The following is a 24,744-nucleotide window of genomic DNA, read 5'->3' as shown; positions in this document are numbered from 1 at the left end:
GGGAGAGGACACATGTACGCCTGTGACTGATTCATGGTGATGTATGGCCGAAACCATCTCAATAGTGTAAAGCAATTCTTCTCCAATTAAAAATAAAAATTTTTTAAAGATACAATCCTCAAAACTCTACAAAATCTCAAAGACCACCTGGGAGCACATACTAAATGCAGAAAGAATCTCCCACTTACACATGATCAGCCATCACAACGCATCCAACTTACTGTAGCAAAACAGGGTAGTAAGCCCCACAGAAGGCTACGTTCTAATCCCCAGAACCAGGGAAGATGTTACCTTCTATGGCCAAAGGGATTTTGCAGGTGCAGTTAAGTCACAGATTTTGAGATGTGGAGATAATCCCAGGTTATCAGCTGGGCCCAATGCAACCAGGTCAGGTTACACTGTGGGAGACAGGAGAGGTGATGAAGAGGGTGAGAGAAAGAGAGACTCAAGAATGGAGGAAGAGGCCACAGGCCAAGGAAGGCAGGTGGCCTCTGTAAGTTGGAAAAGGCGAGGCAATGTTTCCCTTAGAGCCTCCTGAAGAAACACAGCCTGGTGAACACCTAGAGTTAACCCAGTAAGACTAACATCAGACCTCTGTGGTCTACACAAACATAGCAGAACTCAGGCTGCTTGAAGTCACTGATGGCAGAAAGAGAAGAGGAGCTAAAGAGCCTCTTAATGAGGGTGAAAGAGGAGAGTGAAAAAGCTGGAAACATTCAAAACACTAAGGTCATGGCATCCAGTCCCGTCACTTCATGGAAAACAGAAGTGGGAAAAGTGGAAACAGTGGCAGATTTTATTTTCCTGGACTCCAACATCACTGTGGATGGTGACTGCAGCCATGAAATTAAAAAACACTTGCTTCCTGGGGCGGGGGTGGGGGGGGGAGCTATGACACACCTAGGCAGTGTATTAAAAATCAGAGACATCCCTTTGCTGACATGTACGGGTGTGAGAGTTGGACCATAAAGAAGGCTGAGCACCAAAGAATTGATGCTTTCGAATTGTGGTGTTGGAGAAGACTCTTGAGAGTCCGTTGGACCTCAAGGAGATGAGACCAGTCAATCCTAAATGAAATCAACCCGGAATATTCATTGGAAGGACTGATGCTGAAGCTGAAGCTGCAATACTCTGGCCACCTGATGCGAAGAGCTGATTCATTGGAAAAGACCCTGCTGCCAGGAAAGATTGAGGCCGGGAGAAGAAGGGGACGACAGAGGATGAGATGGTTGGATGGCATCGCCGACTCAATGAACATGGGTTTGAGGAAACTCTGGGAGACGGTGAAGGACCGGGAAGCCTGGTGTGCTGCAGTCCGTGGGGTCACAAAGAGTCGGACACAACTTAGTGACTGAACCACAGCCTTGGGGTGATTTGCTGTGGCCGCAACAGGAAGCACCTGCCCTCCGCCAGTGTCTGCTGAAGTGGGTCAGGGCGGCGAGTTCACACGAGACACTCACCTGGCCTCTCGCACTGGACAGTGCTGACGCTGACAAGGCGAGGACTGAGCTTTGGTTGCTGTGCGCTTCTGATGTGCTTACCTACTCTTGCTGACGTCAGGCGGAACATGGAACAGAGCCAGACCACCTGAACCAAGCAAGGACTGACCCCCCAGCAGTCTGCTTCTTGGGAGGGCGGGGAAGAAGGAATCTTCTCTTACCCTACAATGGTGAAAGCGGATGTAACTGCCCTCATCCTTTTTTTTTTTTTTTTTTTTTACTTTTATTTGCATTTATTTTCTGCGGCATTTATTCCCGGGCCATAAGTTTTTGTTTCTTCAGTTTCTTCTGGGATATCTTTTTCTTCTGTGCAACCTCCTCTTCTGGTTTAGGAACAATCTGTTCTTTTTCAGTAAGGATCATCTCAATGTGGCAGGGAGAGCTCATGTAGGGGTTGATCCGACCGTGAGCTCTGTAAGTCCTGCGCCTCATCTTGGGGGCTTTGTTCACTTGGATGTGCTCAATGACCAGAGAATCTACATCTAAGCCCTTAAGTTCAGCATTACTCTCTGCATTTTTGAGCATGTGTAGTAAAAATTCAGCACTCTTTTTGGGCCACCGACCCTGTGTCCAGCCCCACTGTTTGGCCTGTGCACACCTACCAACTCCACCACTGTAACGACGGAATGGCACACATTGCTTCTTTAAAGTGACATCCTTCAGATACTTGGTGGCTTTTCGGATATGCATACCCTTTATGGCCTGGGCAGTCTCACGAGTGTTCTTAAAGTGAACACGAAGATTTGAACCTCTTGATTTGCATGATTTTGTGGGGTTTTCTGGGTCGAGTGAATAGCGCACCATTTTTAAGGGTCAGCTCAGGCCGCTTACCGGAAAAGCCTCATCCTTCTTAAAATTCTGAGAAGCAGGTAAAATAATATGTTGAGAAGAAATGGGGCTTCCCTCTCTCTGGGAAAGTAGCCTAAACTCTTTGAGAAATAAACCTACAACCCCAGGAATCCTCGTGCCAACCAACCAACTTAACCAATTAGGAGAGAGATTCAGAAAACCAATTCTCCAGAAATTCGAGGCTTTAAACTCTCAAGACCAGTCCATTTCTGGAGCATTTTAAGTCACCGTTAGTTAGAACACAGTTTTATAACTAAAGGGAATGTGATGCATTCCAGTGAGAGTGAAACAGGATGCTGCATGTGTCTGACCAAACCTTCATCGAGCAGATGGAGCCCCAGGGGACAGAGTCGCCCCCCAACCCTTGGAACAGGCAGCATGCCCCTTCGGAGTGTCCAGCTGACCACTGCAGGGTCTGCCCCATGTCGGTCTCTGCAAAACCATCGACGGAACACCAGGTGACCAGCCTTACCAACTCCAAGAGACAGCTAAGGAACGACTGGATTTGCACTCTGGAGGGAACATGAGTTATTCAACAAACATTTTAAAAAGCTCAATCTATGACCCTTCTTTAAAGGGGCCAAGGGCCAAGGAGACAGTGACACCCTGAGAGTGATATTGCAGGTAGAGACAGGAGAAAAAATTCAAATGTGTGGCGAGTCTCCCAACATGGAGAGAGGACCTGAAGTCAGACGAATTCCCGGCAAACAGTAAGCGTTTAATACAAGTCTGATCAGTGAAGGCAGGTATAGACCCTCAAGCCGTTAACAGCCAAGGTGACAAGGCCTCCAGGCACAGAATAAAGCCCTTCCTGGCTTCTCTCTCCTGGTCTCCCCCGGGCCTCCTTCCTGCCGCGGACCCTGCGGGTCCAGCAACAAGAATGTGGTGGCGACTGGACCGCAGAAACCTGAGCCCCACGGAGCGTCACCGCAACCGACCACCAGCAGGCACCTTCACACGCGCTCTGTGAGCATTCCAGACAGCAGGCCTACGTCTGTGCAGTCACGGGGGAAAAGACAGGGGTGTGGCCTGAGACTTCACCTGAGTCTGTGTGTATTGGTAGCTCAGTCATGTCAGACTCTTTGCAACCCGGTGGACTGTAGGCCGCCAGGCTCCTCTGTCCCTGGGGATTCTCCAGGCAAGAATACTGGAGTGGGTCGCCATTTCCTTCTCCAGGGGATCTTCCTGACCCAGGGATCAAACCCAGGTCTCCCACATTGCAGGCAGATTCTTTACCTTTTAAGCTACCCAGGAAGCCCCTCATCTTAGTGGGAACAGCTATAAATACAGGCTGCTGGGCCCATGAATTCCTAAGGTCTCTTTTTCTCAAAGCTGCAGATAATTTTAAAATAAGCAGAGAAAGATAAATGTCCCCCTCCCATCCCCTCCAGAGGACAGTCCCCTGCCTGCATGGCTTCCCAGGCGGTTCAGACAGTAAAGTGACCAACACTTTGACCGCTTTTATATTCAGAGGGTTCATCTGAGGAAAGCAGACGAAATTTCACTCCTTTCCCCCCAAGGCCTTCCCACACTCATCATTCTAAACACTCCTCAGCCTGAGCTGAAAACCCAGGCTTGATTCTCTATCTACCCCACTTCTCCCAGAGTGCCCAGCAGGTACCCAGACACGTACCCCCCTTCCCCCCACTGGGGTCCCCCTGGCAGGGCACTGCTGTTTTTATACCGTTTCTGAGAACTGATCTTTCTCTCAGCAGCTGTGTTTGTTTACGGGACAAGAAAGGAACACAGGACACACATGCTTGATCCTGCGGAGTTTTCCCGTCGGCGTCTCCCCCTCCAAACAACACGATATATCAGACCTTGTCTCCCAGTTAGAATCTGCTATCGGCGGAAGCCAAGAGGGTGGGCAGAGCGGATGTGGCCATGAAGAACCTTGAGTCATTTGCTGTATAGTCAGACATCGATTTTCCCTTTAAGTGGGGTCAACGGGCCACAGCTGGGCATCCATATGAACCTGCCATTTCCTAACAGCGGAGGGACCGTCCTGACTTTTCAGACACAAGGGGAGGGATGGCTCTGTGAGTCCCTCACGGTCCTACTCAGGCATGATGGAGCCAAGAGGCCACAACCCACACTCCACATCTGGCCAGCTGCTGCCCACAGCAAGGAGATCTTTGTATGAAACTCACCAGCATGCTTTCGAAGCTGTTTTAAAAAGATGTGAATAAACGTCTCTGACATGAAAGAAAAGGCAGATGCTTTCTTGAAACTTTTTCCGTTCAGAAAAAGACTTTGCTTCTGGTAGTTTGTTTTTTTGTTTAAATTGCCCTTAAGAGTACCCCTCCCAACTTTAAAATAAAATCAGCTGTAAGAGGATCATTATTCTCCATAAAAATACCAAACTTTATCATTCTTTTTTTTTTAATGAATCCTTCTGATCCTCTTGTTTCAAAGTAAAGGGGTGTCTTGTATTTTCATTTCTCCACAATGTCTTTTGAATGATTCCTCCCGCAGGGTTAGCTGCAGAGAGTGGAGCCTGAACACATGGGTGAGCTGTTTCTAAATTCGCTCCTGGGGTGTATGCTCTGTTGTTTGAAACAGGCGTTTCTAAAGGCTCACCTAGTTACCCAAGAATTATGGAATCCACAGGAGTATCTGCAAACCAGAAGGCAGGGGCTGCAAACAGGCGAGGAGTCCAGAGGGCAGGTGGGAAGCAGGGACACCTACACAGTCACGTTTTGGGGGCTGGGTCCCAACTGTTCAAAAACGCCGCCCCCCATGGCCCCCAGGCCACCGCGAGGGCAAAGCAGTCAGCTGGCTGCACTCCGGTGTCATCCTGCAGCTTCAACACCAAGCCAAGTGTGGAGGTTTCTCCGTCATCTTGCTGCCGCTCGCCCCGGGGGACAATGCGAGGATTCACGCACAACCAGTGCTCCAATAGGATGCTGGGGTCGCTGGAAGAACACTTAACGTGTGGACAGACACGCACACACGCAGAGTTGTGTCTTTATCATAGATCAGAATATAAATATTGCTATAAACACTATAACCTGTAGAGCCAGAAAGACCATTGTGTATGCCATGGATTAAATCGGCATATCTGGTGGTATGCATCGACCATTTCACTCAGCCAGCTCGTAGAATACGTCACCAAAGTGAGAGTGTGAGTCACTCAGTCGTGTCCGACTCTTTGCAACCCCGTGGACTATAGCCCTCCAGGCTCCTCTGTCCATGGGATTCTCCGGTGAGAACACTGGGATAGGTTGCCATTCCTTTCTCCAGGCAGCCTTCCCAATCCAGGGATCAAACCCAGGTCTCTTGCATTACAGGAGGAGTCTTTACCGTCTGAACCACCAGGGAAGCCCATTTATGGCATATCTCTTTGTTTTATATCTATCTTCTCTCCCCTGAAAGGCTGTAAACTCCAGGAAATCGACTACTGCCCAAGGGTTTGAATCCAAGTCAACTCTTAGCAATAGAAGGTGCCCAGTAACACAGTGAAAGATACCTCATTTTTAAAGCAAACCTTCAGGTCTGAATCTGGTGGGAACCCCGGGGGTCACTGGCACAGCCTGGACATGTTCTTTGAGAAGTAACACACAGGACTTCCCTGGTGGTCCAGGGATGAAGACTCCACCTGCCAATACAGGGCACACGGGTTCAATCCCTGGTGTGGGAAGATCCCACAAGCTTCGGATTAGCTAAGCCCATTCACCTACAGCCTATGTTCTGCAACAAGAGAAGCCCCCTCACCACAACTGGGGATCCAGTGCCACTAAAACTAAATTTAAAAGTGCTAACTTTTTTAATTAAAAAAAAAGTAACACATGGTCCCTCAAACAGGTGGCTCCCTCCATCTTAATGAAGACACCACCTCTTCCTGACATCAAACGCAAGGTAAGACTCTGCCCGTATCCTCAAGGAGGTGACGGGCAGACCAGCAGGGGCAGGGAAAAGTGAATAAATGACAACCCAGTCATCAGAAAGTGCCAACCAAATGCTATGAAGATGCCAAGGAAAGGAAGTTGGCATCTTTCCCCAAAGAAGCCAGTCAAGGCTTAGGGAAGGAGCTACAGTCTGAGATGCGCCTAAAAGGCTGGCTAAGAGCACGTAAAGGAGAGCGAAGTGGTCAGGGCTGAGAGACAAAGCCTGCTTCAGCAGCTGCATCTAGGTCTTGGGCACCATCCCAATCCATCCACTCCTGTCGCCTCCACTAAACACAGACTGTGCCTGCTGGGCTTGCCCCTCGGCAGGACTGGGATTTTCCGTGCTATTACCTGATCACACTGAGTCCATTCCAGAATATCCTATGTCCCCCGCCACCTCCCCAAAAGAGAAATGCACTTGGAAGCCTGTGTTAAAATAATACACCATGCTCCTTCTGTCTCCCGCCCAATTATATGATGTTGGAACGCTCTGCTGGAAAAGTCGCAATAATGACCAGCCAAGTGCTGAAGGGCATAATGCTTGGACTGTCAAACAGGTTGCTCGTGATGCAAATCTATGACTTCAGAAGTGATTTCACAAACATTTTGGGAACAGCGATCTGACTCATAAGCTCCAACGTAGTCTCATCGAACAGCTGTGCATGTAAGTAGTCCAAAGATGGTCCTGGAGAAATGTTACTGAGAAAAGCAGAAAACAAGAGGAGAAAGTCTGCACCTTGAGGAGGATATCATTTCACAGTGAAACTTGACCACTCAACACAAGGGGGGCAAGCCAAGCCGACCACACCAAGGGTGCCAAGACCATGCATCGTTGATCGGGGGGTAGAAAACACATGTATGGGCTGACATTATTTTACAAGATTAGCTGGAGGCTTTCCACCCACTGATTACAGCACTAGGCAAAGAAAACTCACTTGGGAGGTCTCATAACACAACATTTATTTCGTACAGAACGTTTTGATCCATTCAGGACTTTCACTTTGATTTTTATGTTTTATTCCCCAGGCCTCTGTTGTTCACATGTTAAAATGCTACAGTCCAAGAGAGTTACGAGACTTGCCCAGGGTCGCCCAACAGTCAGACCAGGTGGGAGGCTTTCGTCCCTTCCTCCACTGATTCCTTCCCTTTCATCCACACGCAGACTCAAGAAAACGGCCAAAGAGATCATCGCTGTGCATTTTCTGTTTCAACTTTACTGCTATTCATCACACCAGCTCAAAAAAAAAAAAAAAAAAGTGGAAGTCTGGTTTCTTAAAATAAGAATGGAATCAGCAGGTGTTGAAATTTTACTTCTTTGTTCTTTCACTCCACGTGAGCTTTTAAAATCTGCGGTCCTTCAGTTAGGGAATTTGGGACGGACCTGCACACACGGCTATATTTAAAGTGGATAACCAACAAGGACCGCTGCACGCACATGGAACACTGCTCAGTGCTACGTGGCGGCCGGGATGAGGGGGCGCGTGGGGGAGAATGGATACACGTATATGTATGACTGAGTCCCTTCACTGTTCACCCAAAACCATCACAACATTGTGAATTGGCTATACCCCCAATACAACATTAAAAGCTCAAGAAAAAAATCTGAGATACTTAATTCCATAACATGTGTCCCTTAGTTAAAATGCAAACCAAGTTGGAGCCAAGAGCCTTAAAAGAGCATGGGTTTGACCGAGGAGGCACCTGGGATCTAGAAAGGTCGAGTGGCTGCAAGGTTACCAGCCAGTTAGTGGCAAGCCAAGATAGAAACACAGTGTCCTGGACATCAGCACGTGTAGTGTGAAGGAGGACCCTGGAAAACACGGAATGCCAACTGCCTATAGCACACAACTGGCATTTTTTTCCACCCGTGCTCTGACAGGTCACCTTGAGCTGCCCAAAGAACCATCTGGCAAAATTTACGTCTGATGGAATTGTTCAGGAATGCTGTATGATCTTCCTAGGAGCACAGGTTTCTGGTAAGATGGGAGATATTACTAGTGTTGAGGATATTTACGTGGTCGGGAGGGACTTAACATCTGACAGCATCTCCTGAATGAATGATCGATCCCCAGATGGACAGTGAGAACGACACTCTGAACAAGGAGAGCCGTCCTTGTACCAAGTTACCGTTTAGAAGGTAATTCCACAGCTGATGTGCCAGGCTCTGTGCTCAACAACACACAGGAATAAGACAAGCCCTGCTCTCAGGAGCTCTCGGTCTGGCCGGAAACACCGATGAGGAAACAGACCACACGGGCAGGTCTGACACGAGACGCCTCTGCTCCACCACGGCCCGTGGCCTCTCCTCAAACTGGACATGCGCCTGTGGACAAGGTGAGCCCGCAGAGAAGGGACCACGCTGCGCTCCACCCCCCGTGGTCCATGCCAGCCCGTGGGGGGCGGGTGGAGAGGGTGAGGGGGCTTGTGGCTGGGTCGACAAAGACATGGAACACCCAAACTGCTAAGCACAGCCTGACCCGGAGGCTCCCCGTCCCCCATGTGTCAGGCGTGGCAACAGGCCTCCTATGACCAGTCCCTCTAGGCATCCCAAGCCTCACCTTCCAGCCACTATCACCACAGCTATTCAAAAGAAGTCAGAAGTAACGTGTGAAGACCACAGAGCACTGTAAGGAAGACAGCGGGTTTGTCGGTCCTGTTTTAAACAGGCTTGGTGGCAAACCAGAGCCATCGGCATGGCCATTTTCCCTAACACAAACCTGGGGAATCCTACAAGGACCTGACAGAAGCCCTGATGAATTTCTTGGTCCTTCAAAAATGCCCAGGGGTGAGTGTTCAGCCAGAATTCTCTAAATAGATTCCTGATTCTGCCAGTCATTCCAAGCCTTGAGTGAGAATCTTTGTCCCTTTATTCAGCTTCCTGCCTGGGCAGAGGATGGATATCACTTATCTAAGGGTATGGGCTACTCAGCGTGTACTCACATCCTCGACATGAACTCAGAGGTGCTGGGATCTGCACAGATCATCTTTCCATAAAGAAGCTATTACTCTGGAAGGTAGTGCGTGGAATGCTTGGGAAAAACATTATCTATTTCATTAGCAGTATCCCCATGCGTGTGTGGCTTCCCAGGTGGCGGATAAAGAATCTACCTGCCAATGCAGGAGACGCAAGAGACCCGGGTTCGACCCCTAGGACAGGAAGATCCCCTGGAGAAGGAAATGGCAACCCACTCCAGTATTCTTGCCTGGAGAATCCCATGGACAGAGGAGCCTGATGGGCTACAGTCCATGGGGCTGCAAAGAGTCAGACACGACTGAGTGCACACACACACCCATGTATGAGCATTCTTCTCTAACCAGAAAGACTAATTTGCCATGATTCTGTTACTCCTCTGCAGAGCTTTGATCTAGAAGAAGAAGCCTCTTCTAGAGAAATGGTGAAGATAATTTGAGGCAGGATTCTCAAACATGTGAACTTCCGAAGAGTGGTCATTTTCTCAGGCTAGGGAGTGGTGATCAACAGTCATGACTGAGGGCTGTCAAGAGAATGAAGACCACGGGATGGGATTTCCCACTGCCCTGCAGAGCAGTGAGCCTTCAAAGGAAGAGTGCAGGAATACCTTTGAAGATGAAGCTCTGGACGTAACCATAAAAGAACTCCTATAGACCGATGGTAGGATGGGGTCTGAAAAGGGAGCTAGCAGCATCTCTGAAACTAGTCTTGTTGCAGCAGAAAGAAGTTCCTTGTCAAGAGGAACAGTTGAGGTGAATTCCTTTGTCCCTGAGGGAGAATGAGCAAACTAGAGACAAAGCGTAGCTTCAAGGGATCAAAGGAACTTTGGGGACCTGTATGTACCGGGCTGAACCGTATCCCCTGCAAAACTCACATCCCTCCCAGAACCTCAGAATGTGACCTTGTTTAGAAGTAGGGTCCTTGCAGATAAAACTAAGATGAGGTCATAACTGGAGTAGGGTGGGCCATTAATCCAATGTGACTAACATCCTTATAAGAAGAGGTGAAAAGACACCAAAACAGCAGAGAGAGAAAGGATGCCACATGAAGACACAGGCAGCGATTGGAGAGATGCTTCTATGAGTCAAGGAATAACACGGAGAGCCAGGAACACCAGGAGGGAAGAGAAAGGCACGGAACAGACTCTGTCTTGGTGGCTTCAGAGAGCACAGCTCTGCAACACCTTGACTTCAGGCTTTCAGCCTCCAGAACTATGAGAGAATCAACTTCTGCTAAAACCCACCCAGTTTATGGTACTTTGTCATGAAACCCCCAGGAAGTTAATACACCATATTATGAATTTTGCAAATGAGATAGTATAACTAGCACAATCTTTTGACTACTTTATTCCATGCAGTAGGAATTTCCCTTCTGTCCATGAAGACTAAATGCTGTGGAATTGCCCTCTTACCATAAAACAATTAGAAAACTAAGGAATAAAAATTATGAAATAAATAATGTGAGCCTGACGATCGCCCTAGATCACTGCCTAGAGAGAATTTCAGTTCTCGGGGGCCATATAGAGCCTAATAATCTCACTGAGTTCAGGAGACTTAGACTGGCGTTTGGGGAGACCAGCATAGCTAAATTGCAGGGCTGGGTACCAGAAAAGAGGGAGCAAGCTCCAAAGACATGCACAGGGATCTTCTCTAGCCTGTAGCTGAATTCTGAACTTCTCATGAATCAGTAAAACCTCCAAGTCACGGAAAGAGCTATAACCAAACCAAACAAAACAAAACCCAGAGGTTGTGCAAGACTGGGAAGAGTTTGTGTCGCCAAGAACCAGAGTGCAGAGACATCATAATATGTTGAGCCTTGGGTACAATCTTCAAAAAGAATGTGCTTTATTAGAGAGATAAAGTATTCCTAAATAAAGGCTGATCATCTGTGTCCACTCTAACAAAAAGCAAACTTCAAATAGATTCTCAAATAGATCTGCAAGTTACTTAACTGCACACCAAAACAGAATTTAACTTTCCATAAAGGAATATAACAAAACCCAGCAGCACACAACACCAACGCAAAAATGAACGGGCATGCAAGGAAACAGGAAACTGTATCGTATAACCAAAAGTCAAAGTCAAGACAGACAGACTCCAGTAAGAGATAAGAGCAGGTAAGGACCTTGACTAGTGATTATAAATCTTAAAAATATGCTCAAGAATGTAAAGGAAAATAGTATGCAGAGGAAATAAATGAAGCTATCAAATACATGAAACTTCCAGAAGTTTTAAAAAAAAATCACTGGATGAGACTAATAGCATTTTAGATAACAAAGAAGAAAATATTAGTGAAGCTGAGTCATAACAATAGAAACTATGTCAAATGAGACAGCACAGAGGCAAAAAAAAAAAAAAAAAACCTGAAAATAAACACACAGGATTTGGTGAACCGTGGGGTAATATAAAGTTGTCTAGCATTTTGGGAACTTTAGTCCCAGAAGGAGGGGAAGAAAAGGGATTTAAAGAAGTAATGAAAATGCAAAGTGATTTCAAGAAGTAAGTAATGGCCAAATTTGAAGACAAACACTGCCAACTCACAGATCCAAGAAACTCCAACCAGAAGAATCATAAAATAAGACCAAGGCACGTGATAAAACAAAACTGATGAAAAACAGTGATACAGTTAAAAATCTTAAAAAGCAGCCATATAAAAGAAGACACACTACATACAGATACATGAAAAGCAAAAGGTTGGAGAATTACACCCTGTAAAACCCTAACCCGACAAAGCTGGGGTGGCCATAATAATTTCAGATGCAAGGTGACTTCAAAACAAGGAATATTACCAGGGACAAAAAGGAACATTGCATAATGCTATAGATGAGATGCCAGTCACTCAGTCGTGTCCCACTCTTTGGGACCCCGTGGACTGCAGCCCACCAGGCTCCTCTGTCCACGGGATTCTCCAGGAAAGAATACTGGAGTGGGTTGCCAATTCCTCTGCTAGGGGATCTTCCCAACTCAGGGATCGAATCCAGATCTCCTGCATGGCAGGCATATTCTTCACCATCTGAGCCACCAGGGAAGCCCTAACGCTATAGAGCCCAGTTCATTAAGACACATAGCAATCCTAAATGTGCATTCCCCTAAAAACAAAGCTTCAAAACCTTGAAAGAAGAACGGGAGGACTGAAGGAGAAATGCGCGAATCCTTAATGATGGTTGGAGAATTCAACCTTCAGCCATTGATGGAAGTAAATGGAAAGGCAGCAAGGAGACAGAAGACTCAGACTTTCCTGGTGTCTCGGTGGTAAAGAATCCACTTGCCAGTGCAGGAGACACGGATTCCATTCGTGGTCCGGGAAGATCTCACATGCTGCAGAGCAACTGAGCCTGTGTGCCACAACTACTGAGCCCACTGCTGCAACTACTGAACCCAAGCACCCTAAAGCCTGTGCTCCGCAACAAGGGAAGCCATCACAAGGAGTCTGTGCATCGCAACTAGAGAAAAGCCCACAGCAGCAAAGACCCAGAATGGCCAAATAACAGTATTTTTTAAAAAGATGCAGAAGATTTGGACAACACTATCAACCAGCTTATCCTAATTGCTATTTACTGAACACTTCACTCAACATCAGAATATACGTTTTTAATTGCACAAGAAACATTCAAGGTATGGCTCCCAAGTGAAAGTCGCTCAGTCGTGTCTGACTCTTTGTGACCCCATGGACTATACAGTCCACCGAATTCTCCAGGCCAGAATACTGGAGCGGGTAGCCTATCCCTTCTCCAGTGTATCTTCCTGAACCAGGAATCAAACAGGAGTCTCCTGCATTGCAGGCCGATTCTTTACCAACTCAGCTATCAGGGCTGATAGCTCGGGGCTCCAAAACAAGACTCAAATTCAGAAGGACCACAGGCATCCAGTGTTCAGAGTGCAGTGGAATTAAACTAGAATTGGTAAATCCTCAAACATTTCAAAATTAAACAATATACTTCTAAATAATCAACAGATCAGAGAAGAAATCACAAGGGAAATTTTTAAAATATTTTGAACTGAATGCAAATGAACACACAAGAGGAAAAGCTGGTGTTGAGAGAGAAATCTACACCATTTAACAGTTATTTTAAAAAAGGAGAAAGGTGCATACATCAGAGTGATGAGAAGACTTATCATTTGGGAACTCAGAATGATTTGACTGTAGATTTGACTTTGTAGTCACAACGCCATGGGACGCCTGACTTCTCTCCCCCGCTTATCTCCCAAGAAAACAACTCAAGCTCCTCTTACAGATGGACATTTCTGGAACAAAGACACCCCTGCCTGTTAGCTCTGTGAAGAAGGCTGTGAATTAGTTCACTGCCTCTCAAACTTTAATTTGCTGATGAACCACCTGGGTGTCTTATAAAAATGAGATTCTGAATCAGAAGATATGGGATTAGGCCTAACATGACGCAGTTCTTTTTTATAGAATTTCACTAATTTTTTGGCCGAGCTGGGGTGTTCATTGCTGTGTAGGCTCTTCTCTAGCTGTGGTGACGGGGACTACTCTCGAGTTGAGGCTCCCGGGCTCCAGAGCACAGGCTCAACAGTCGTGGTACACGGCTGAGTCGCTCCAGATCAGGGATCGAACCCGTGTCTCCTGCACTGGCAGGCGGATTCTTCACCACTGAGCCAGCAGCGAAGCCCCGAGATGATGCATTTCTAACACGCTCCCTAGCAGAGGCAGACCATGCTTTCAGTGACAGGGAGCAAGAACCCTCTCCTCCAGACAGACTCATTTTAACCAGGAACAATTGCTCCCTCCCAATCTGTTTTTCACATCCTCTGTTCTGTTCCCTTTCTGGACAAAAAGTCAAGAAAAGGTCAACGGGTGATGGGGACAGAGTTACTTAGTAGAGAAAAGACAGGGCTGGCCAGGGACCATTTGATCAATTAAGTAGCAGGTGCTTGATTGAGATCAGGACTGGCTTTAATAAACATTAAAGTGCTGAAGCCTTTCTGAATGCCTAAAATGACTTTGGACTCAGACCAGTATTTTTTTTTTAAACAGCAGTGTTATTACCACATATAATGAGAAATCTTAAAAATAAGGCTGGTTCTGTGTTTAATATTACCTGCCTTGGCAGCATGACAGAGCCTGACTCCTAGCTGACCTTTTTCATTGATCCACTGAACAAGGTGTAGGTGTTTATGATGCTCAGCAGATGAGACTCGGGCATGCTGTGATCCCACAGAAGAGGCCAATCAGGAAGGAGGAATATACAAAGGGCAAGAGAAAGGGGAGGCCACGTGAGCCAGGCTTGATGGAGTTCTTCTGCGTATCCATCCACAGGATAGGGCTTCCCTGGCGGCACTAGTGGTGAAGCATCTGTCAATGCAGGAGACACAGGTTCGATCCCTGGGTCGGGAAGACCCCCTGCGGAGGAAATGGCAACCCACTCCAGTATTCTTGCCTGGAAAATCCAGAGACAGGGGAGCCTGCTGGACTATAGTCCACGAGGCCGCAAAAGAGTCGGACATGACTTAGCGGCTAAAACAACATCCACAGGATAGTCTGCAGTGCTGAAACGATGGTTGTATGCAGAGCCATATAAATATTCTGCACTTTGGGGGCAAAGATTTCTGTTCACCTGCATCTTCCTTATCTGCAAATTGCCAATCCCAGAAAGCTCAAGGATGGAACAGCAAAAGCTCTTTTTGGAATTCACTGCTTCCTGGCATGAAAAATTACATAGAATTAAAATTACTCCCTTTAAAAAAAAGAAAACTTTAATTCCAGTTATAAATTCATTTCTATTAGAACTTAAAGACTTTTGCAAGATTGATTCAATGACTATAGATAGATTTTTTTTTTTTAAAGCAAATTACTTTTTTTTTTTTTAAGAGTTCAATTTATTTGGCCCTCTACACAGGATCTTAACTCCCAGACTAGGGATTGAACCCACACTCCCTGCTTTGGAGGCAGAGTCTTTTATCCACTGGATGGCTGGGCAAGTCCCTAAACTTTAATTCATCCAGCAGAACCAGTGGAGGGTAAGTGCCCCTATATATGTCATGGAACTAGCCTGGAATTAAAAGTTTGAGTACTTCATCTTCAGGACCTGGATTATGTAGCTTAAGAACAGAAGCCAGCAAAGTATAGCTCATGAGCTAGCTACTGAGTTTTATAAATAAAATTTAATTAGAATATACTCTAATGAGACTCCCTTTTTTTTTTAAGTACTGCTTCTGCACTGCTGCAGAGTTGAGTAGTTAGGGCAAAGACTCTCCCTTGCAAAGCCCAAAATATTTACCCTCTGGCCCTTTAAGAAGAAGTTCCCAACCTCTGTTCTAGAAGAATGAGCAAGGACCAAGTTTTAAGAAAGTGGAAAGTTATTATGCGGAGCATGACCCAGGTGGCGCTAGTGGTAAAAAATCTGCCTGCCAACGCAGAAGACATAAGAGACGCGAGTTCGATCCCTGGGTTGGGAAGATCCTCTGGAGGAGGGCATGGCAACCCACTGCCTGGAGGATCCCATGGACGAGGAGCCTGGCGGGCTACAGTCCACGGGGTGGTAAACAGTCAGACACGACTTGGATCACACACAGGCACGGGCACAAAGCGATCGACCATCACAGTCCAAAACCTTCAATGAAGCAACTTCGTGAAGTCGTGAATTTCCTGGGACATGAAGGAGTCAAGCAGTGCTTAGGTGACCACCATCCTAGAACAGTGGTGAAGGAGATGAGGCGCCATCCAAAGCGTTCCTTAAACCACATCTCCGATGCGGCATCATTCCATGTTATCAGCTGCACAGAGGTCCACACGAGACTCCTTGGAATACAGTCTCACTTGACTCACGAAGAAAAACATCTTACATTATAGCTAAGAGAATCTAAAGAAAACACGCGTCTTGAAAAAGAGAGCCCTGGGTATCTTTTGGTGGCCAGTTTGCCTGTAATCGGCCCACAGGAGTGACTCCGCTGGACAGAAGCCACGTCTAATTCTGTGGCCATTATAGCTCTTAACATGCCATGATTGCTCCACAGAGATCTGTAAATGTAATTTAATGATGTCTCTGTATAATCCAGACTGCCAAATCTTTCTGCAGTCTTACTCTTGGGCAGAGAATGTATGTGTCGACCCAATTACAGACTCTGAAATATCTGCAGTACCCCTGGATCTTGTAGAACAACAACAGTCAGTATTGTTTTCTACAAATCCAGGTGGGTGGGCTCATGAACAAAGCAAGCCTAAAAAGCCCAAGATCCATCTTTACTCTTCATTTCTTCACCAAATTGCTTTTACAATATAGCAAATTAAGACGGTTTTGTGTGTGTGTGTGTGTTTTGAAGTTTCCAATTAAAGTATTTGACCTGTCTAGTGCATTTTAGTAGATGGAGCTAGGTTTCGCTCCTCTGCCAAACACACTTTGCAACTCTCAAGCCAATTCTTTCTCTGACCAATTTGGCAGTGTGGTTGGCGAGGCCTGCAGGTAGTAGTGAGAGCAGAGAGCTCCCAGTGAAACATTCATTTTTATGGTGTTGGCTTTCACCTAGGTATCAGCGGGAGGCAATACCACTTGGTCAAGTCCGCCTTCAAGCGACATCAAAGATGCTGAGCGTGACGTGGCTGAGCGCAGACTAATCCAGCGGCATATGAAGCTCTGGGCTGCAGCCAAGAGCAAGGAGGTTGAGAATTTCCGTTCTGGCTCCCGATGAAGAGTAGCTTAGGCCGCATCCGTAAGTGGACCCCTCCCCCATCTCAGCTAAGACAGCCCGAGAAGAGACACAAGGTGGATCTGACGTCACACAAGTGGGGCAGGCATGCAGGTGAGGAGGTTACCTGATGTTTAACCTCAAAGTGTTGGATGCCCACGGAACCCAGACATAAAAAGAAAGAGTAGCCAAGTTATTAAAAATCATACCTTTATTAAGTCTCTCTTTCAAATAAAGAATGTTCACTTTGTGGTTTTTTTTTTAAAGAATAGAGAATTTTAAAAAATCAAAGAGACTTTGATTTTTTTTTTTTAAACTTCAAATTCCAGAACCAGCTGGAAAGATCTCAAGATATACCTAGTGGAGGTCCCTCTATGTATGGAGTTCATTTAATTAAGTAGCAGAAGGACAGATAACACACAAGCAAACCAGCCAATGACAATAAAAGTTATTGCAAAAGTCACTCCGGGGCATCTCAGGCTAAGTCACGGCCACTGTGCCTGCTCAGAAATGGAAAAGGAGGAAAAGATCGGCTCAACGTCCGGATTCAGAAACTTCTGCTTCCACGTGTTGCTCTCATCACCCCCTGATAAGCGGCAAAGAGATTTCCAGGGCTTCCCAGGTGGCTCAGATGGTTAGGAATTCGCCTGCAGCGCAGGAGACCAGGTTCGATCCCTGGGTCGGGAAGATACCCTATAGAACGGCATGGCAACCCACTCCAGTATGCTTGCCTGGGAAATGCCACGCACAGTAGAGCCTGGCAGGCTACCGTCTGTGGGCTTGCAAAGAGTCACTGAGCGACGAACACTTCCACTTTCAAACAGATTTCCATCACAGAAGCTGCTACACTCCCAAAGCCCTGGGTGTGGAAACATCAACCTCTTCCTTCTGAACAACCTGCTGCAGGAGGATGTGATTGTAAGATCTTAGCATCCGCGGTGCCTGGCAAGGCAGTTGGGACATAATAGGCACCTCTGACACTTAAGTGGATGAATCTACAAATGGCAATGACAGCAGGATCCCCCCAACACACACGGGGACCCCCTTCAGCCTCCCGGTCACCCGTTCCTACGCATTAGCACAATTTATGCCTTTGCTGCTGTGAGTGCTCTCATTTTAGGAACACCAGCCCTTCGCTCTTTAAATCCCACCCACCCTTCCAGCCACAGTGCTTCTCAGAGTCTGGTCCCATGAACCACTTGACTAAGAACCATTTAGAATGTCATGTTTTGTTTTGTTTTTTTGAAGTAGAATTTTACTTTTATCCTCGCTCAGCTTCACGTACTATCATCCAGCGCACTAATTATTTTTCAATAGCTTCAACTCTTCCATCTCATGGTCTTTCAATTAAACCTGCCTGGCAAAATCCCAACCTGGGAAGGATTCAATGTGGTGTTTATGCCCAGTTGATGAGCACTTCTGGGAGGAAACATTGCACCCTGCAGATTAGTGATATGTTAGCGACGTCACTGCATGTTCTCTCCTCTGAGTCCACACGCACGCCCCATCACTCCGCCCCAATCTCTCAGACGCTGTCACCTCACCCTCACACGTTTAACAAGCAATCCTCGATACTTCACTTCAACTCTCTCAACTTCCTACCACCAGATGTGCTAACCAGCCTGTATCCAACTCCTAGAATGCTTCTGAAAATGCAGATTCCTTGATTCCACAGCGGACACACGGATTCAAAACCCCTGGGAGGAAAGTCCAGGATGGCACATTCTAAACAAGCTCTTGAAATTATTCTGATGCCCGTGATCCAGAGACAAAGCATGTTTAATGTCAAGTTCAACCTGCCTTCAGAGATCATCCACCAAGCAATGTCACCTTGTTCCCTCTGCACTGCGGACCGTGTATGACGCTAACCATTTGGCGAAAGACTCCAGCCCATACACGTGGTGACGTAACAGGGTATATAGGCTGTTTCTTTAGAGACGTGCCCCACAGGCCTGGTCAGAGGCATGTGTGGGGCAACTGGACCCCAAGACGACTGGTCCCTGCTATACCTACTGTGGAGCTCAGGGCACTCTGCTTCATGCTACGTGGAGCCCAGATGAGAGGGGGTTTGAGGGAGAGCGGACATGTGTATATGTGAGTCTTTATAAAGAGTGAGTAAAAGGTGGGCCTCTTTACTGTCCACCTGCTGATGCTTTGACAACTTCCTCTAGATCTTGCGCAGTAATTTATTTCTCCCCCACATCATACTGAAAGCACATCTGAGACAATTTACAGAAATTCAATTTTATAAAACAAACATGAGAAAGATGCAGAAATAGGAACAAGAACAGGGCAAGAAAATGATAGAGAAAAATAAATGCCGTATAAGAAATTGAAGTAGTTCTGAGTTTCCTAGTGACCAACAAAAATGGAAATATGACCCTTCATAAAATTCAACATTCACAAGATAAAACTTGGTCTAAAAAAAAAAAAAATCCTGAATTTCCCTAATGCTGGCAACTGGAGCTAGGCAAAACCTCATATTCTGAAAAGCATATCAATTACATAGAATGCCAATCCTTAGCCCTCCAGGCAGAGGTGCAAAGGTTCATCAGTGGTGCCTTTTGGAGATGAAACACAATTTTGGCAACACGTATCTACAGGAAAGTTCTAAGCCCTGCTACTGAAGGGTAGAAAACCTGTGGCATTAATGTAGGTGCTCAAGATGGCAGAACAGGAGATCTTCCCTGTTTTACTAGGTTACCTGATAGGCTGAATGATGTAGGGATTTCCAGTTTTCTCCCCTGGAAAAAAGTTTTTCCAGTTTTTTTTTTCACAGGTTCATCCTCTATTGATCCTAGGAACAGGGCATCATTATAACACAGCAGCAGACTTGCAGTCCCAGAGCATAGGGCCGAGCTGGGATGCAAGAAAATTACAGACTACAGAAATCATGGGACCACGGAATTCCAAAATTACAGGCCTATAGAATTAGACTGTGTCTCAGTACATGACAGCCATTCAGACATGGACAGGGAACCTTGGATCATTCGGCTCGGGTAGGCTTAGCAACAGCCAACGTCTCCACCCAGTCAGCAGCAGGCTGGAGGCCCTGAGGCTATTCACAGGGTATTTGTGGGCCCTACAACTGGTGTGGCCCCCCGAACACCTTCCTTTATTCTACCTTACATGGGCAGGCCTTCCGCTTTATAAACTTCTCTCAAAAACAGTATCCCAAGTTCCAGAAGGCACAATAATGCCTAGGTGCTTTCCAGAAGAACTTATGAAATCCATATGTACACAGGGCTATATTTAAACTGGATGACCAACAAGGGCCTCCTGTGTAGCACCGGGAGCTCTGCTCAAGGCTGGGCGGCAGCCTGGACGGGTGGGGGTCTGGGGGAGAAGGGGTGTGTGTATCCGTGTGGCTGAGTCTCTTCACCTGAAACCATCGCAGCATTGTTAACAGGCAATGCGCCAACACACAGTAAAAAGTTAAAAAAAAAAAAAAAAAAAAGACTCTGCATGTACTGCCTAATGCTTCCAGTTTTCTCTTGATGGTTTCCTACTCTGAGCATCAGAAGATAACGTGTTAAAGAGTAGGACAAAGAACACGAAGATATTTTCCTATGGCTTCTAATTGCCAGCACATACAATAGCAGTGTCTAACTATAAGCATTTAGGATACACCCAGGGGAGGACTCTGGTGGTCCAGGGGCTAAGACTGCCCTCCCAAAGCAGGGAGCCTGGGTTCAATCTCTGGATGGGGAACTGCATCTCATATGTTGCACCTAAGAGTTTGCATGCCTTGACTAAGACCTGGTGCAGTCAAATGGATAATTTAAAAAAAAGAGAGATACACTCAGGGCAGTGCTACACTCGCTACAGACAGTATCTCAGTGAATCTCCACAAGCACAGCAAGGACTAAATGCAATCGCCACTTCCTGTTTCTACAGGTGATAAAACGGACACAGACCGCTTGCAGGGTAAGGCTCACATCCAAACACAGGCAGTGTCTCACCACCATTTACACACTGTAATTCAAGGGATCCCAAGGCCCTGTGTAAACACTACTGTTTTTTGTTTTGTTTTTTATTGCCACTACAACACATCCCCACAAACTCAGCAACTTAAAATAAGGCACATCCATTCACTCATGGCTCTGTAGGTCATGTCGTGCCCCCCCCCACCCCGTGAATTAATCCTTATCCGACCAGAAGGGCACTCTCCACCACTGTATCTCCCAAAATCTAAAATGATGCAACAGCTGAACCAACATCCTTTGGCCTTTGTATGTTATCTGTAACCCTATTACATATAGGTCTTTTCCTTGCATTCCGTGGAGGATCTATAGATATTCACTGCAAAATCTTTCCATTTTTTAATACATTTGAAATGTTCACAATAAAACACTAGCCAAAATTAAGAGTTGAATCACAACTTGGAATCGGCTTCCTCGAAAAGGTGTGGAAGTCAATCACAATATTTGCAGGCATCAACAGGGAGGAAGCCAAAAACTCATTGTGGAATTATAAACGAAAAGCGCTTAGGTCAGAGTTTGGTAAAATAAGTTTGCTGCCCAGTAGGAAAAACCATGTACTGTAGCTGACCTTAGAATCATGGAAATAAAGTCCTCATTCCAGTGAAACACTCCAGTGACATGTTTTATTTTCACAGAGTGGAACGGGGCTACCCTGGGGTTGTCCCTGTGGTTTTTCGTGATGCAAAGTGGCGCTCTGGGAGGAGTTTCGGTCCAGCTTCCCGTGAGCCAGGCCCCGGGCACCAGAGGAGAATGCCCGGTGAGGGAGACAGAGACATCGGGTGCGAGGGGAGGAGTGCCCATTCCCACCATCCGCGAACAGGGGCCTCGAGGAAAAGAGAAGCCAAAGGGATGAGCCACCTGCTTCAGAAAAGACTGTCTTGTGTCATCCAACCCTGAGAGGAGGGTGGAAGCGTCATGGTTTTTAGAGGCAGCCCCACCGATACAAGATGAACCGTGCTACTTACAGGAGCCAAAGGGGAAAGGAAGGAGAGGTTGGTAATTACAACCGCCCAGACACCTTAACCTTGCTCGTCCTGGAGGACGCAACACTGTACACTGTTACTTGATCCTGAAGGTGGCCGAAGATAAATAACAAAACCGTAAACTAGGTGGAAAACAACCGAGTGTCTGTTGATAAATGGAAAAGAAAACGTGGGATACACGTGACAAGAGAACAGGGTTCAGCCTTAGGAAGGAAGGAAGCACCCGTCGCGCTCGACCACGTGGAGGAACCTGCAGGAGTGGACCCTAAGCGAAATAAGCCAGGCAGGAAGGACGAACACGGAGCGATCTCACTCACACACAGACTCAAAACAGCCCAATCCGCAGTAGCAGAGAGTGCAAGAGTGGTTCCAAGAGGCTGGGCAGAGGGAGAAGCAGGAAGACGTGGGCCCAGGGGTACGAAGTTTCAGGTTCGCAAAGTGAACGGGTCCCAGAGACCCCAGCAGAGCGATGGGAATACAATCAACACTGCAGTATATACCTGAAATCTGCTAAAAGCGGAGATCTTAAGTGTTCTCACCACAAAAAAGCGAAAAAGAAAAATGGTAGTTATGTGAGATGACGGACATGTTCATTGATTTTAACAGTATTTCACAATATAGCAAATCATTACAATGGATGCCTTAAGTACATACAGTTTCTATTTGTTAATTATGCTATAACCAAGCTGGAAAATTATTGTATCTATAAATTACTTATTTGGGGTTGGTGGGCTATAAGGGGAATCTATACTGTATTAATGTACCTTCCTCTGCAACTGCTTTATTCACTCATCACTTTGTTTTCTCTGATTTAAAATATTTTCATCTCACTTGATTTTTTTGTCTGCAGCTAAACTAGAAATTTAGTTTTTCTCCTAAAAAATGCAAAGTACAGCTACATATATTTAGTGTAAAACACATCAGATCATCACTCGATGAGACTGACACGTCTCATTTTCATAGTTCCCATGGCAACATCCTACAGCTCATCAAGTAAACTGTGAAAGAACTACATTTGCTGCTTCCCTGGCCTCTATCAATGCCATGTCTGTCCCTTCCCTCCACGCTAGGGCTAATACATATCCTGGAAATGAGAGTGTTTATGTCTGGCATACTCAGGTAAGGAGAGCTAAACAGAAGTGGCATCAGGAAGGAAAACAAATTTCTCTGTCCCAAGACCTACCTGTCTCATGATACATAATTTAAGGACTGAAGAGCTGTTTAAACAACTTCTTTAACAGCCAATAAAAAGAGAAACATCCCATTTTGCATGCCCTTACACTCACGTGACCTTTTTTTCCAACCCATTTGGACCCACTTGCTCCCACTTAAGCCTTCTCTCCGACTGACGGCTCAGAGGTGCATTCTGCCCAGTTCATTTCCCCAGTGGTCTGGAAAGAAGACAGGTGGGGGGGGGTGATAACTCCCCTCTGTTCTGGGCACCCACTCAAGAGACCACCCTTGCCCTGGCCAGCCCTCACTGCTCCTGGTAGGGGAATTTCAACCCTGCCCTGAGTTTTGATCCGGTTTGGGTTTTCAAACACTCTCTGTTGCTTAGTGGGGAGCTGGGTGACTTTGCTTCAATAGACATGATGTCACCCCCTCAGCCCTTATGCAAACAGTGTCTAACACCTTCACGATGGAAGCCAAGCCAGCCGCCTCCAGGAGAAGCTGACAAGATAAGTATTTTGCGTCGGCACCTGCGGGCGGAGTCAGGGCACAAGCTGGAAACTTAAATTGAGACCCGGCAGCGCTTCTGATTCGATGAACACTTCTTAGAGTCATCATGACTGACATCAGAGAGAGGAAAAATAACATTTCTCCTTTCCAAGGCCTTTTTTTTCCCCTCTACCATCCAGAAAGTCATAGAATGTAAATCCAGCAAGAAGGCAATGTCTTGTTTTATAACCACTGGTGCTCACAGAAGTTTGTAAGCATGCCTCTGATCTGCAGGGATTCACCACACTGAGGATTCTCTCCAATAGCTCATGTTATTTGCAAAGAGAGAGAGAAAGAAGACTACACGTGGTCATGACACTTAGAGAAACTGACCCCCATCCATGCCACGAGCATCTATTGAGTACATGTAAAGTAAGGCACGGTGCCAGGCACTCGGGGGAGAAGAGGAGTCCAAGTGAACAAAGCACCGCACGATGAAGAATCAGAGATGTGGGTGTGGAAGGTGATTTGCCCAAATCCCCCCAGCAGGCAGGTGGCAGCGCCCTCACGGGAATGCAAGGCTCCCAGTTCCCACCTTGAAACCACACAAAACTCATCCGCAACACAGCTGATCTTCAAATGTGCCGTGCTGCACTGGGGAAGGTCACCAGACCCCAGCATTCTTCCCAAGAGGCATGGCACGTGGTGAGCAAATGTCCAGAAGGCTTCCTCGAGAACACAGCCTGTGAGCTGGGCTGTAGAGAGCAGGTCCCACGGAGAATGTGGAAATGGGCAGAGATGCAACGAAAATGAGAGGAATCGGGAGAAAAGGCCAGAGGAAGGAACTCACGGAGCAGACAGGGCTGGCTGAAAGGTAGAGGAGACAGGAGGAGGGGAGGGATGCAGTGGAAACAGGGTGGGGTCAGACAGCATCCTGGCTTCCTCCGGGGGCAGAAGGAGCCAATGGAGGTGATGGAGGGGAAAACAGGCCACATCTGTGCCACAGACGCACGGAACTGGCGCTGGTGCAAGGGCGGCCGGCACAGCACCCCAGGCCAAGGTCGGAAAGACCTCATCTGGGGAACAAGGGAAGAGAATGCAGGAGGAAGACGGGCCTTAGAGATTTCAGACGTAGAAACAGCAAGTCCGGCAACCGCTTGGATGTGGGCATGAGGCTAGACCAGTGAGCGCCCTGGTTCTCAAGCCTCGGTCAGCACTCCCCTGTCCACGCGGGCTCGTTAAAGTGCAGATTCCCACAGCAAGCCCCCGC

The 24,744-nt window shown here is 46.8% G+C and overlaps 2 protein-coding genes across 3 annotated transcripts in view; both read right to left on the bottom strand.

The window, feature by feature from the left end:
- Positions 1-24,744, bottom strand: part of BMP6 (bone morphogenetic protein 6) — a 140,740-nt gene that overhangs the window by 101,955 nt on the left and 14,041 nt on the right. The window lies entirely within an intron of this gene.
- Positions 1,749-2,342, bottom strand: LOC122429666 (60S ribosomal protein L17-like). Its single transcript, XM_043450203.1, has one exon. The coding sequence runs from the start codon at positions 2,301-2,303 to the stop codon at positions 1,749-1,751; it is 555 nt and encodes a 184-aa protein (XP_043306138.1). The 5' UTR covers positions 2,304-2,342.

Source organism: Cervus canadensis, chromosome 28, assembly GCF_019320065.1.
Source record: "Cervus canadensis isolate Bull #8, Minnesota chromosome 28, ASM1932006v1, whole genome shotgun sequence".
NCBI classification, from domain to species: Eukaryota; Metazoa; Chordata; class Mammalia; order Artiodactyla; family Cervidae; genus Cervus; species Cervus canadensis.
This window is presented reverse-complemented; position numbering and strand designations above follow the sequence as displayed.

What these genes read in the sequence shown, in the direction of transcription:
- LOC122429666 (XM_043450203.1), bottom strand. Translation starts at nt 2,303, where the DNA reads ATGGTGCGCTATTCACTCGACCCAGAAAACCCCACAAAATCATGCAAA.